Source organism: Mustela putorius, unplaced genomic scaffold (genome assembly GCF_011764305.1).
Source record: "Mustela putorius furo isolate JIRA1106 unplaced genomic scaffold, ASM1176430v1.1 tig00000460_pilon_pilon_pilon, whole genome shotgun sequence".
In the NCBI taxonomy this organism is placed as follows: domain Eukaryota; kingdom Metazoa; phylum Chordata; class Mammalia; order Carnivora; family Mustelidae; genus Mustela; species Mustela putorius.
Window position 1 is genome coordinate 21325981 of NW_025421389.1, and position 14441 is coordinate 21340421.

Here is a 14441-nt window from a genome sequence, read left to right on the forward strand (position 1 = left end):
CAACCCTTCCTTGTCAGGGTGTTTATTGGCTCTACTCCCCCCACCCTGCTCTGGGTCGAATGTTTACGGGAGCTAGATGAATTTAAGATCAAACTGATAGTGAGGAAAGGTGCTGTGAATCATTAATAAATATGCATTTAATTTCAAATTGTGGATGTGTTTTCCAAGTAACCTTGAAACCCACAAGCACTACAGGAAATGGATGAGTCACACCTCCCACTACCTGGTGTCCTCTGGGTTGGGGCTACATAGAGTTGGCCCTCACTGCCTGAGCCTGCCTCTCACGGCCACCAGCTTGCTGTCCCAGGTGGCCACAGCCCACAGCGCCCGTCTCTGTCATCCCCACGTGGGGTTGTGAGAGCTCCCATCCAACAGGGCAGTGTGTGCCATGGGGTGTGTCTCCTCACCCCACCACTGTGTGTATTCTGGGATGGTATGTTGTGTACCTCCCAGGGGGTTGGGGTGGGGGTAGAGATCTTCGGGGAAGACAAGGCAGGCTCTTTGATACAGCTATTTAGAAAGCCAGGAAAACACAGTTCAATAGAAATTTCCTCTTCAGTCAGCGTTGGTCCATTTCCCCTCTCCTTACTAAGAGGAAGTTCCGTTAGCTCATAGAAACCCAGAATCACACATTCCTCAGCCTGGAAAAGCCCTCGAAGGAGCTTACTCAGTTTAAGAACAAATGGCCTTCTGTGAGGGTCTTGAATCCAATTCTGGAGAAGCCTATGAGTGTCTCAGCACCAGCTGCAGGAAGGACTCCGTTTCCCCCACAAGCATCGGCTGGGCTGGGCAGGAGACCCAGTGGGAACTCCTGTTCATGCTTCCCGAGGAAAGCCGGCAAGGCCTGCAGCAGAGCCCACATCCTTGGACTTGGTTCTTCCAGCTGCTCTGCGCTTGGTCTCTTCCTGCCCAACTGGTTGCTGATTCCTCTTATTCTCTCCATCTTCGTATTCACCTCTCTGTTGCTCTCCATCCAACATGCCTCATGGGCCTCTTCCTGGTGCCAGAGGCCATCTGCCACACCCGATGCCAGGAGACCCGAAAGCTCTTACCAACAGGACAGGGCAGGAGGCCTCCATGGCAAACGTCTGAGCATTTCCAAATGGTGTGGTATTAGCCAAGATCTCTGGTAATGCCAGGATTGGCACTTCCCAGAACTGTATCTCCTCAGCGCAACACGGCAAGAAGTGCTGTCAGAGGTGACACAGAGGAACAGGGGTGAGGTGTCCCCATTCACCTCCTTGAGGATCCAGGATGGGACAAAGGGCAAAGTGCATTGGAGACTCTGGCTGGGGCCCTGAGTGTGCTTCATTCAGAAGGCTGAGCTTGGGGAGAGACTCAAACCCACGTGTGGCTTTTCGTGGAAGGAGCAGGCTTTCTCTCAGAAGCAAATGCAGATGGCTTCCGCACTTATGAGAAGCACCCCGTGACACCCCTCCACGTCGAGGGGAGCAGGTGGTGAGGCTCCAGGCAGGTCTGATCTCTTTTCCAACAGGTCAGATGCCACACTCAAAACACTATGTTCTGCATTTACTTTTCAACCTTCAGAAAGAAACTTTCATTCCCTTCCATACTTCAGGTTAGTGTGAGGACGCCTACCTGTGTCATTCTGACTGGAGCTGAGTCTTTGCTGCTGCTAAAGCGACATGACACATCTAACTCGTTATCAACCCCAGTTATCAACAATTTGAGGCTTCCACCAGCCACCGTGTCATCAGAAAGTTGACTGGTTTCACAGGATTCCTGAGGTCCTGACAATTTATTGAAGTAAAAAACATACATGGCTGATTTACAGAGCCTGTCATGCAAGGCACATTCACACCCACCACCTTGGTGAACCCGCACCCGTGTCCATTGCACACATCAGGTGTGGCTTTCTAGTTTTACAGATAAAGAAACTGAGGCCCTTCAGTTTACAGATGAGAAGATGCTGGAAACCATGGAGTCAGAACAAGAACCTCCAGGTTCTTGAGATACCCAGAATCCTTGCACTGGACCATGCTGCTGCTTCAATAAATACGTGAACAAAATAAATAAATAAACCTTTCAAGAGAACCCTGAGGAACTCTCCCTCCAGCTCAAGTTTCGAGAGGGAGTTCAGGTATCAGAGGGGCACATCAGAGCCTCCGGGTATGATGTGGTGGGGGAGTCGGGGGTGTGTCTTGGTGGATTCTCTGAGCTAGTGTCCCTTCTCAGAATGCCACAGAAAAGTGCAGGGCTGAGGGGTGACCCGGGTTGTGGGGGCAGGCAAACCCCAGGCCTGTCATTCGCTCCCCACCAAGCTTTCTTGCCCAGGCACTGTAAACTGGCTTTGAAGGTAGAACCCAACCTGGACTGTGGGGAGGCAGAGCCCATACCTGTCCCCTTCACGGGCCCAGGGCCAGGTGGTCCTCTTAGCGTGGACTTCTGCTAAATCTGTTAACCCCCAGCATGTGAAAAAGCCGTTGTGTGCACATACGGGTTCTGCAGTCCACTTCCTCCCAGCCTGGGGTCACACCAGGCTGGATACGTCAGGCCTGACGCCAGCTTGGTTACCATCCAGCATGGAGGGCCCACTGGACACTGAGTCATTATTCCACATGTGTTATCAGAGGTTAAGAGGGCCTCTGAGAAGTGGCTGGCCCAAGCTACACAGCTGGATGCTGAAAGAGCAGGGGTCGGAGCCCAGTGCTGTGTCCTGTGGGTCTGTAGCTCAATGCTAGCAGTAAACGCAAGCGCAGGTCCCAACCCTGACCCTCTGGGCCAGGCGAGCTGGTGCCCACACCAAGACCACCTGAAGGGCTGAGTTTTGCCCAATACAAAGAGCCATGATTTCTCTGGTACCGTCAGCAGGATGGTGGCGGCATTAGGGTGAAGGGAGTAAGTGGCTTGGCCTTGGGGGCTTCATCCCCTCCTCCCCGGTGGCTCCATAATTGGGGCTGGCCGACTGACCCACTGGACACATCCTAAGATCTTCCATGACAAGCCCCCTGCCTGGGGGGGCTGCCAGCTGGGAAGCTTCTCCATGTGATCATCCCAGGCTGACCAGCTCAGACCATCCAGAGATCAAACTTGGTCTGCTCCTTCTTTGTCCTCCTAGAAATGACCCCTGCAGGGAAGCGCCCACCATTCCAGCCCTGGCCCTTGGCTGTTCTGGAGGCGAGGCTTGAGTCCGAACTGACTTCAGCTTGGATCTCCCCACAGTTCCAGAAAACCCTATGACTCCCTTCAGCAAATACTCTGTCACTGACTCCCTTCAGCAAATACTCTGTCACAGCGCAGGAAGAGCACCAAGGAGTGGGGAGATTTCCGCCCTGCCCTTCCAGGCTCTGCCACAGTCTTTGGAGCCCTCCTGCAGCATGGGCCAGCGCCACCCCTACAGCCTGCAGGAGTTTAGCAAGAGACTCTCTCTCTGCCCTGGGCCCTTTAGCCAGCCCTACTGGGCCTGGCGAGCGCTGGTCCCCCCACCCCGGGCTTGCAGAAGAGTGCCCACATTGGCCTCATGCATCTGCCCCTCAGGGGCCCTCAGCTGAAATCGAAAGCAGTCCCTTAGCCTGAGTCACTCACTGGAGTGGAGGCTGGAGATCAGTGGCAGGGTGACCAGGTTTGAGTCAAAGCTGCCCAGGAGACCAACTGGGGCTGCCACACTATCTGGATGGGCAAGATCATGGGCCAAGGTCCAGTCAGATGCTCCTAGGTCAGCACAGCTGGTCATGCTCAGGAGGGACCACTGCTCAGTTGGCTGGTCCCACTGTCCGGTTGAGGTCCCTGAGGGAGTGACAGTCATTCCTGGGTCCTGTTTCAAATAGCCCTTGGCCAGCACTGGTGGAGGCCAGCCTGCCTCGGCATCCAGGCATGTCCTAAGCCTGGGGCCAAGGCTGTCTGTCAAGGAGGACTCTTCCTCCAGGCAGCCTGTCTTGGCTGCTTTCTCCTCTGTGCATCTGGTTTGCTTCAGATAGCCCCGGAAAGCCACTGAGGCTGGGTCTTCTTCTCCAGGCCCCTCAGGCCCAAGGGGATTGTTGGAGCCACCATGCCCACCCCCAGGCTGCCCCTCAGAGTTCTGGACTAGGCCAATGCCACTGTCATCTTGGCTCTTGCTGCTGTCCCCCACCTGCCGCTCCCATCTGGGGCCAGTGCCAGGACTCAGGCTGGGCTCCTGCAAGCAGATCCCGCTGTCTGTGCTGCTGCTGCTGCCGCTGCTGCTGCCCTCCAGCTCTGGGATCGCCCCCTTGCCTACGGTCCCTCTATCTTGGAGGTGGGAGGAAGGGAGGAGGAACTGGGGTTCTTCATTCTGCAGGGATGGCTTGCCACTGCCAAAGCCACTGTCCGTGCTGCCGTGCAGTTCCGAGTTTTTCAGTTCTGGGGACACTTTGGGGAAGGCCTCCTCATCCAGGGGATTGATGGTGTCCTGAGGCTCGGGGTAGGGAAGCCGGCTGATGAAGCTGGAGGGCTGGGGCTTCTCAAAGACCTGGACAGGAGAGAAGCAAGGGTTACCTGTGGGAACCCACTCCAGGGGCCAGGAGGCGGGCTTGAGAAGGTTCTGCTCTAACCGAGAGGCCCATGGAGCCACTTGCACTTTTTATTTCACTTCAGAATCGACCTTTCCTCCCAGTGTGATTTTCAGTCTGGCTCAGGACTGTGTGCTTGCAGCCCAGGTGGAATGGCAAGCAGAATGGGAGCAGGCCCGGGAACAGAGAATGTTCTCAGCCCCAGCAGCAGTCCTTTCCAAACCTGAGAGCAAGCCAGACTCCTCTAGATAGATTTAGAAGTGTGTTTCAAACTTTTTTTTTTTCTAGGATCCCAAATAAGAAATGTGTTACATAATAGCCCGTTTATAGATAACCCACAAACTGAAAGCAGTTTCACAAAATACTTCTCATTACTACCTGGGTACTGTGACTTACACTACTACTCTCTTTCTGTTCTACTCCTGTTCTAGTCTATCCTACCCTGTCCTATCCCATCTCCTCTATTACCCTCACTTGTCCATTTCCTTTTTTAAAATGCTGGATGTGAGACACCAAATTAAGTTCTCCACCCACCAAGTTGTGACTTGCACAAAGATGGGGTGGCTGCCACACGGGGCAATGTAATGAGCACAGAATTAGCAGTGGGGGAGGACCTGTTCCTCACAACCTGCCCGGAGCCCCAGGGAAAGTCACTTAATCCCTCTCCCCCTTGCTGTTCCATCTCAGCCACACTGGGGTTCTCTCTGCTCTGGAATGCCTCAGCTCAGTGCTCTCAGGGCCTTTGCACATGCTATGCCCTGTGGCAGGAACTCTTCTTTTGGCACTTTCTGGCTGCGTTGTCCTATCAGTTCAGTCTCAGCTCAGATGTTCCTCTCCAGAGAGGTCATCCTGATGATCCTGGCTAAAGCAGTGCTCCGACATGCTCAACATTCACCTAGTTTACTTCTTCCTAGCACTTGGCTCCTGAAATTCTTTTAAAATTTATTTTTGGTCTCCCATCACAACCTGCTATCTAGCTACATTTCCCCCTCACACACAGCAGAATATAAGCTCTTGGAGGAAAGGAGATGTCTGGTTTTGTTGGCCACTCTGTTCCTGGAGCTTAAACTAAGCTGGCTCTCATAAGGTTTGTTGACTGACTTACTAACTCACTGGGACACACCTATCCTCATTCCCTTTGTAAGTTTGGACTCAAATGCAACTCTTATTGGTTGAGTTCCTATGAACATCACACAGGTTGATGATTAAGGATATCAGACTGCATGGTTCAAATCCCAGCTCTGTCTTGCATCAACTGTGTTGCCTTGGCTGAATTATTTGCCCTGTCTGTGCTTTAGTTCCTCACCTATAAAACAGAAATAGTGACAGTACCTGCCTCCTCATGTTGTAGTTAAGCAAGTGCTTAGAATAGTGCCTGGTGCAGAGAAAGCACTCGGTCAGTATTGGGTGAACTGAATTTAACTCTTCAATCTCTAAGGAGATATTCGAACCTCAGAGACATGAGATGACTCACACAAGGTCACAGCTGCAAAGAGCAAACCTGTAGTCCACTGTCCTGATCTGAATTCCCTGTCTGGCCAAAGATCAGATCCAAACAGCTCATGGCTGGGAATAAGCATATGAGTGTTAAAGTACTCTGTGCACTCGAAGTTGTTCATGAAGTTAGCAATGACGGCCAGTGCTAGATGAAGGCAGCTGGGCTGCGTTTGTCTTGAGGAGGAAAACATTCTCCAGGAGAGCTCACTTCTGTGATCCAAATGGCACAGAGGGACAAACACCCAGAGGCTGGTCTCCTTTGGCATTTTGTACCTGTGCCTCTTTCCCGGGCTTGCATTAGAAGTAATAGACTCCATGCTGGCTGCCCTACTGGGCTGTAAAAGAATCAGCTTCTTCCTGGACCACATCTGGCCTGTCCTTGGTGCTTACTTCAATGATCTCATCCTAGATGCTCTTCCAGCTGCCCAGCGAGGAATCCCTGCTCCAGTTGCCAGGACCACCCCTCCCCCACCCCTTTGCTTTCTCATCCCTCCCTGAGGGCAGGCCATGTACCGACTCCAGGCCTTGCATATAGAACAGACTCAGGGCGCTTTTAAGCTGATGCATGGCCCGGTGCATCCATGTCTGTGGATCCGAATCTCCCGGGAGCACAGAGAAGAGACAATGAATTACATACTTCAGTTAGGCACATTTTAATCCTGTAAGGCTGTAGGGGCTGCCTGTTCCCAGGCTCCTCATCCTACCACTCTGGATGGGCACTGGAGCTAGGAACATAGTCTTTGCTGCCTGGATAAAGACCCTAATTAGGCCCGCATTCCCACTTCTCAGAGTTCTTACTCAACATAATTCCAGAGGGTCTTTGTCTCCTTATTTTTCCTAGAAATCCTGGGAACCCTCGGAGGGGGGAGTGCCCTCCCAGCTGTGGCCTTTCCTGGGGCCCCCTGCCTCCCTGATGGAGCCGGTCCTTCCCAGCAGAGCCTGTGGCCCTCACAGTGATGCCCCTTGTAGGGATGAGGCGGCAGCCTTTGGGGCGACTTGAGTCCCAGTCGGGACAGGTGGAGGTTTGGAACTGCTGCTGCATGCTGCGAGCTGAATTCTGGGGGTTGGCTTAGCCCAAGTGCAGCAGCTGCAGGCACTGTGTGGCAAGAGGAAGTGCTCTGGGAGGGGAGCGGAGAGCCTGGCCACCTCCACGACCCCAGCTCCTAGGCAGTACCCCCAACTCCGCTTTCTGCCACTTGCAGCAGCCCAGGGCTGGACTTCCAGTCCTGTGTTCTTCCTCTTCTGGTGCGCAAATCCTCATCAGCTGGTAGGGGTGGGAAAGAATGGGCTCTTCCTGAGTTTTCCTGACTCTATGGCCCCTGTGTCTGTAATAATCGCTCCATGCCTCAGTTTCCTTCCTTGCAAAATGAGGCTAATAACCTCACCTGCCTCAGAGGTAGGAATGCAAAGGGGTGGGCCCATGGCCTGTTGCTAGTAAATAATTACAAAATGACATGTAGGGTGTTGGGACTACTCAGTATGTGCCTTGTTGGGGGCCTCTTAGAAGGCAGTGTTCTTAGCACTGGGCTTTGCGTTTAAGCCTTCCCTCTGTCCCCATGGTCCTTGCTGAAGGGGCAAGGACCCTCCTGTACTGCCAGGGCTGAGGGAAGGGATTATCTGGGAGGGAGCCTCCCTGTCTGCTGGACTCCTGACATGGCTAGGAGGGATGGGCCTGCGGCCGCCGCGAGACTCACCAGGACAGTGGGCAGCTTCCTCCGGCGCCGCACGTACAGATGGAGGGCCAGGCAGTAGGCCAGGGTTCCGCACAGCAGCGGGACGAAGGTGAAGAAGATGCTGAGGTTGGTCGCAGTGAAATCTGCAGGCCCAGAGGGATGTGTTTGTGGCCTGGCTCCTGGGAGTCCATGACTACTCTCAGGAGCCACTCGTCCATGGCCCAGGTGATCTCTCCTAGGCCACAACCAGATGCTTCTGGATCCTTGGAAATCCCTGCCTGGACTTCCAAGCTCTGTTCTGAAGGGATTTCCTCCCTAGACACACTGTGCTTCTAGCCCCACACACGGTTCACACCACAGCATGTGGAATGGGTTGGGGTGGGGGCGGGATGGTACAGCAGGTAAGAACGGAGGCCTGACTCCAATCCCAGCTCCACCACTGACTCAGCCTCTCTGAGCCTCAGTTTTCCCATCTATAAAATGGGAGCGGTAATAGTGCCTACCACACAATAGTGAAGTACACAGCACTGATCATCCATCACCTCGCTTAACTTATGTCACCTGATCCCTATAACAACCTTAGGAAGTGAATACTGTTATCATCCCCATACAGAATAGGATCTGGGACCCAGAGAGTTTAAGTCACTTACTCAAGGTCACTTACCACGTAAGTGGTAAAGATGAGATCTGAAGCCAGACCTAGACACAAAACTTTTTCTTCTACCAGTGAGTGAATGTTAAAAAAGTTAAGGCTGCCTGACACAGGGATGATGCCTTAACTCCACTTATGTGAGAGTGAGGCTAAATGACAATGAACTTGTGTGAGTTTTCTTTGTGACTTGAAATGCATGGTAAAAATACAGGGAGTCACTCTGGTCTTTGCTGGACCTTGCCCACACTGGCCTGGCATGACTGGTCAGGCATGTGCTTCCTTGAGTTGCTATTTACAGCTTCCTCTGGGCATGCCCTGTCTCCCCAGCCAGACTGTAAGATCTTCAGGGACAGGACCATGGCTTTCACACCCCAGGTCCTCTCCCCTCCCCTGTCCCTCCCCCTCCCCTGTCACAGCACCTGTGGAGAGCCTGGCTTTAGCACCTCTGGCAGGGGTCAGCTCAGTTCCAGTGATTAGGGGGGATAAGGAGAAGGCTATCTGTGCCCAGCCTCAAGAAAGGACAGCAGAGGGATGTGACAAACAGGAACTACTACAGCTGACAGAGCAGGTCTGGACATGAGGGTGGGGGTGGGGGGTTCTTGGGAAGCACACCATCTCCAGCAGAATCAGGAGACCTGGCTCTGCTGCCATGCTCTAGAAAGTTGTTTGGACCCATGGAGCCTCAGTTCTCACATCTCTGAAATGGGGACTGTAGGCGCTTTCTCATAGGTTGTGCAGGAGATTGCCCCTGGCATGGGTGGCCCTCAACTGATGCTTTTAAGATCATTTGAGGCCCTTTCTGCCTCCCCTCCCTGCCCCAGAGAGCAGCCCCAACCAGAGACTCACACTGCCGGGTGAGCACGATGCACTCCTCCTTGGACCATAGTCCCTTGTTCAGTCGGGAGCTCAGAGATGGCTTCACCTTGACACAGAACTCTCCCAGTTCTCCAGGAGGTAAGAAGCTGAAGTTTTCATGTTTCACCTTCACCTCTGTGAACTGAAACAAAAACAACATAGCAAAAAACAAAATACCCTTGATTCATGGGCCATGGTAGCTGAGAGCAAGGGATCTGTCAGAGATGCTCCAGGACACCCCCTTCAGTGTCCTTTCCCTGAAATGACCAACCCGCTCTTATCAACACAGCTCAGGATCTCTGATTAACATGACTGAGTTTGTACCAAAAGAGAAAAGGACCATTTCATAGATGCCAAGGACCTTCCTAGAAGGGGCTGGAATCAGATGGTGGGAAGAGGATGATTCTGGCAGATTCCAGATCCCCTACTTAGGGGGGGTGTCCGTGGCAATTATGTAAACTCTTGGCACCTCATTTCCCCATTTATAAAATGGAATAAAATATCCACCTGTGAGGGTATCAGGAATAATAGCTATTAAATGTCGTGTGGTGCCTGATTCTCATGGGCAATGTTTTCCCTGCTGCCTATGCAAGAGCTGAGGTCATCTCAGCATCCCCACCCCCCCGCCCCATGCCTTCCCTCCCTACTCTGCCAGCCAAGTTCCCCAGGGGTGCACAAAAGGTGCTGCCAGCCCCGGTGACAGGGAGACCCAGGGAGTCCACTGCATTACAAATACAGCTATCCTGTGGCCCTAGGGAGGCCTGTACCGTATAGTTCCCCGGCACCTTGCGGATCTGAATCTCATATTCGCGGAAGTGTGGGAAGATGCTTTCATAGGTGTCGTCCGCAGGGGCTGTCCTAGGCCTGGGGGGCTGGATCTTCCCGAGGATGACACTGTTGTGCACCTCTAGCTTCACACTGCCAACCGTCAGAGTCACTGGTGGGGAAGCAAAATGATGAGGCCTGCAAGCTGGGGAGGGCCGGGGTGTCCCACCCATGCCTGGCCTCTAGAGTCAGGCTTTACCGACCGTAAAACCTGGGCCACCATTTTCCAGCCTGGCAGCACATAAGGACTCCCTGGGGAGAACCTTATAAATATAGATGCCCTGGGTCCATTCAAGACATAGTGAACTTGAATTTTTGAAGCTGGGCCCTGGATACATTGATTTTGAAACACATTCCTTAGGTAATGTTTCTGTAGCCAGCTGGCACTGGCCTGTGGGCAGGCGCTTGGGAGCCAAAGACCTTGAAAACCATTGCTTGTGACTCTGAATTTTGCAGAGCGGGCTCTCCACACACACATATAGAACATGGTCAATTCCAATTTGTAAAATGGAAAAATCCCATCAAGTCTAGGGCTAACCCTTTTCTCTTATGTCTGCTGAGAGAGACCCCCAAACCTTCTTTAGTAACGTCTCCCTGCTTCAAAGCCTCCCAACCTGATTCCTGGGAGTTCGGCCTTAAGGGACTGAGGACTGGATCCAGTTCTGTCCTGTTTTCTGCCTTGTGCTGAGTGCTTAGGGATTCACTTCCTCTTCCAGAACCCTGTAAGTATACAGGTCTGGCCTTTGTGACTCAGCTCCTCCAATTCACCCCAAGACTTCTCTTCTGTAGGATAAACAACTCCAGTTCCTTTTAAATCTTGAACCACTTGGCTATTTTCATCTAAATCTTCTCAAAAGTCCTGACTAGTCATTTGGGCAAACTAGGTCCTTGGCCGGGAAGCCTGGCTGGATGGTGAGCTACGGGAACAGAGCCACATTCTAGATCAGAGTTTCTGGCAGGAAGGAACCCCCAAAGCCATCTTCTAGGTGCATGGGAGGAAAAGCACCTTCATCCACAGAGAAGCGGGTGTTGGTGTAGGTCCAGTTGGAGTACTGGTTTCCATCCACTGTGCGGACTTTGGCTCGGTAGCCATTGTTGTGGTACAGGTCCAGGGTCACCATAGTGAGGTCACAAAACGACACTTGGGTCTGGCTACAGCTGGGGATGGACTTCCAGAGTTCTTGCCCGTACCTGGGGAGAGACGAGGCAGGGCACTGGTAGAGAAAGTTGTGTTCACACCTACCTCTTTTAAGAGGAAAGCAAGGGGCCCAGGGAGTGAGCTCCCATGAAGTATTTTCTCTGGTCCTGGGCATCTGCAAGAGGATCTCTCTTGGTTCTGGGACCTCGTACCAACTTCTCTTAGACTGGAATATCTAACATCTCCCAACTCCTCCAGGAAGACCTCCTACCCACTGCAGTACAGCCTGATTTTTCAGGCTTTCTCCCAATTACATTTGCAGTCCCTTAGGGTTTCCTTGTTTTCCAATTATATTATGGATGCAATTCCTATTTTTTCCATCAAATGGGAAAAACTTGAGGGTAAAAGAAATACTTTTGCTTTCTTATGCCAGAGCTCTCAGCACACTGCTCAACACATACATCAGTCCTTGTCAACCGATAGATATATGCCAGGATCCTTCCTGGTGTCACTTCAATAACGAGACAGATATGTCTTCCCATGCTAGGGAAGTGGAAGGGGATGGGTGCGTCCCCCCGCACCCACCTCCCTCCTTTCTCCATCCTCCCCTTTCCATACCTCAGAAGTTCTACTTCATAGTAGGTGCTGTTTGACGGTTTCGGGATGGGAGTCCAGTGGAGGACATGGGAGAAAAATTCTGCTTCAAACCACACAGATGGCGGCCTAGGCAGTTCTGTCCCTGGCGAGAAAAGTGTCAGTATCAGAGCTTGCAGAGCCTACCCCCAGCGATGACAATGACGATGGTGATGGTGGCCATCATACTACCAGCTTCCATTTATTGACTACTTTACTCTGGGCTCTCTACTAAGTACTTTATAGATGTTATTTCAGTTAATTCTCACAACCAGCCCTACAAGATAGGCAGTTATGACCCCAGCTTTACCGGAGAAGAAATGGAGGCTCAAAAAGCTTGAGTGAGTTGCCCAAGGCCAGTGGAGCTAATAAGGGGCAGGGTGAATCCACATGTGTCTGATTGCAGAGCTAGTGTTGTATCCATAGATCGCTGTCTGTGATCAGAAGCAGAGGTGGTGGCTAAGAAGAGCCAAGCTGAGTCTGATGTATCTCCAGAGAGAAGGCATGGGCTGAGGTATGTCTGTCTACTATGAGTCTCATCTCAGATGAGCTAGTCCCTGTGGTTGCTCCAGCCTCATCCCAAGGCTGGCCCCCATCCCCAGCCTTGGTCGCCACCCTGACCGCAGCCCTGGCTCCAGCCTAGGGCCTCCTCTCTGGAGTTCTTGGGGATACACAGATATCCTGCTTGTTGGCATCTGCCTGTTTCTCTTCACAGATGTCTTGGGCAACCCCAAGCTGAATGCTTGCTCCATTCCCCTTTATCTAGAAGTGCTATAGGCTGAGTGAGGACAGACAGAATGAAGCAGGTCTGATTCTAGACTGTGCTGATCATATTTCCACACAGAGTCAGCACCCTTGGCTCTGTGGTAAGATACTAAATACCACTGTCTAACTCCATCTCCTGCCCCCGCCCCGGCCCCCTATTCACCATGGGGCACCCCAACTTCAGGAGCCTCTAACATCTGCTAGTGTGACTTGGGCAAATTACTTAACCTCACTGAACCTCTCATTTGTAAGAATGTAATAAATACACCTACTCTAAGAGTCTTGCCAATCAAGTGCAATGAGGTAGGCCAAGGCCATTAGCCAGTCTGTTACTCTTCTTTCCTCCATCCCTTCATATCTCTTGATCTGCCAGCCTCTCTCTCAGGCTTCCTTTGTTCTCTAACTTCTCACCATCTCTCTAGTAACAGCTTCTTCTAGAATTATCATTCACACTTAGAAAGTACATCTCCCCTGTCCCTTGCTTTCTTTCTTAAAGTATCTTTGATCCTTAAGGCTGTGTTTCAATTTCAAAACGTTAGATGGAAAGTGAGAAATGCACCGGGACTTTGCGGTGTTGGGGCTGCATATTGCCGACTCAGCTCTCGATCATGTGAATGGCTGACTGCAGGTTTTACTTTGTATTTTGGTGTAGACACAGTTTCAATCCCTGTTCTCCCTGGCGCCGCTCTCCGTGCCTCCGCCTCCCTGCCCCAGCATTGCCTCTCCAGGCTTACTCTTCTTCCTTGCAGAAACTTTCCAGGAGAGCTGCCAGGGTTGGAAGACTGAGCTAAGGGGGAGGAGGAGGGAGGAGGAGGCAGGTGGCAGTGGGAGTACATCTGGGGCTAAAGAAGGAGCAGGGATGATCGATTGGATGGAGCAACAGGTGATAGTAGGGGGCAAGACCTGGGATGAGAGGGGATGGTGTAGGAAAGAAATAGATTAAGTGGAGGGCTAGGGAAAGATGGAGTCAGTTGGGGGATCAAAGTCATTCCCCAGAGGGGAAAGCATTCTTACCAGTTGAACTACTACAACAACAAAAGGCCAGGACTAAGTTTCTGACTCGCTTGGAGATGGATGGAAGATAAACTGGGGGCGCGTGGGTGGGTGTCACTGAACTTCTCTATCCAACTCCCGCCCCACCAATTTCTTGCTCTTCCACTTCCACATTGGGGAGCCTGAGACTCAGGCTTGAGGGAACCGGGGAGCTTCTGATAGACAACGGACCCCCTCCCCGCTCTCCGAAGGGACAGCCAGACGGGGTTCTCCGCGGAACGCACAACTTTAACGTAGGGGCGACGCAGAGCCGGAGTGGGGTGTGGACGCGCACCCAGCCCCGCCGTGCTGGCCGCGATCCTTACCGTGCGCGCAGGAGCCGAGGCACAGGCTGAGAAGCACCGCCAGCAGCACTACCAGGTGCGGCAGCATCCTGGGCACGCCGCATCCTCCGGGGCCTGAGTCGAAGCCGGAGCAGGACCCAGGCTGCCCGCCTCCAGCCGCCGCTCCGCGGCTCTGCCTCTGAAAGCTGGGACTTGCCGGCAGTCCCGCCTACGCCCCACGAGGCTGACGTCAGAGGGGCGGGGCCCCGGAACGCCTCGCTCTCCAGGCTGAGCGTCCGGTTGCCGGTCGGGGCCGGGTTCCCACCGCGGAGCGCTGGCCACCTCCCGGGATGGGGAGGATGCAGGGGCTGCGGTGCAGTGGTGGGGGCGGGGGGAGAACACCCAGCTGACCCGGGCCTGGGGCGGGGCTCTAATCAGCGCTTCTCTCCCGGTTTCCAAGCCCCGCCCCGGCCCCCCCCCCACCCCGATCTAGTCAAAGAGGTCTGCGCTGCGCGGAAGGGCCGGCTGTCATGCAGAAGGTGGGGTGAGGGTGTCAGAGCTGATTTTGCCGGACGAATAGGGTTGGAATTGGAGCTGTGG

General features: G+C 53.1%; 1 protein-coding gene across 3 annotated transcripts; it reads right to left on the reverse strand.

Annotated features, from left to right (window-relative positions):
* Positions 1–1740: 1740 nt before the first annotated feature.
* IL10RA (interleukin 10 receptor subunit alpha) lies at positions 1741–14057 on the reverse strand. 3 transcript variants are annotated; one of them, XM_045080480.1, is made up of 7 exons: positions 13884–14057; positions 11746–11860; positions 10996–11180; positions 9932–10101; positions 9156–9306; positions 7679–7800; positions 1741–4447 (listed from the first exon to the last, which is right to left on the reverse strand). In XM_045080480.1, the coding sequence occupies exons 1-7, from the start codon at positions 13948–13950 to the stop codon at positions 3539–3541; spliced, it is 1719 nt and encodes a 572-aa protein (XP_044936415.1). In that variant the 5' UTR covers positions 13951–14057; the 3' UTR covers positions 1741–3538. The 3 variants fall into 3 exon arrangements, with proteins under 3 accessions (XP_044936415.1, XP_004749989.1, XP_004749987.1); XM_004749932.3 differs by having other exon boundaries at positions 9950–10101; positions 11746–11866; XM_004749930.3 differs by having other exon boundaries at positions 11746–11866.
* Between the last annotated feature and the right edge of the window lie 384 nt (positions 14058–14441).

Bases quoted from the DNA above. Each gene is read 5' to 3' on its own strand.
- IL10RA (XM_004749930.3), bottom strand. From the start codon at position 13,950: ATGCTGCCGCACCTGGTAGTGCTGCTGGCGGTGCTTCTCAGCCTGTGC. The intron at 11,181-11,745 runs GTATGGAAAGGG...GTCTCTCCCCAG, and splicing joins TATGAAGTAGAACTTCTGAG to GTACGGGCAAGAACTCTGGA. The intron at 4,448-7,678 runs GTGAGTCTCGCG...TCTCCTGTCCAG, and splicing joins GGAAGCTGCCCACTGTCCTG to GTCTTTGAGAAGCCCCAGCC.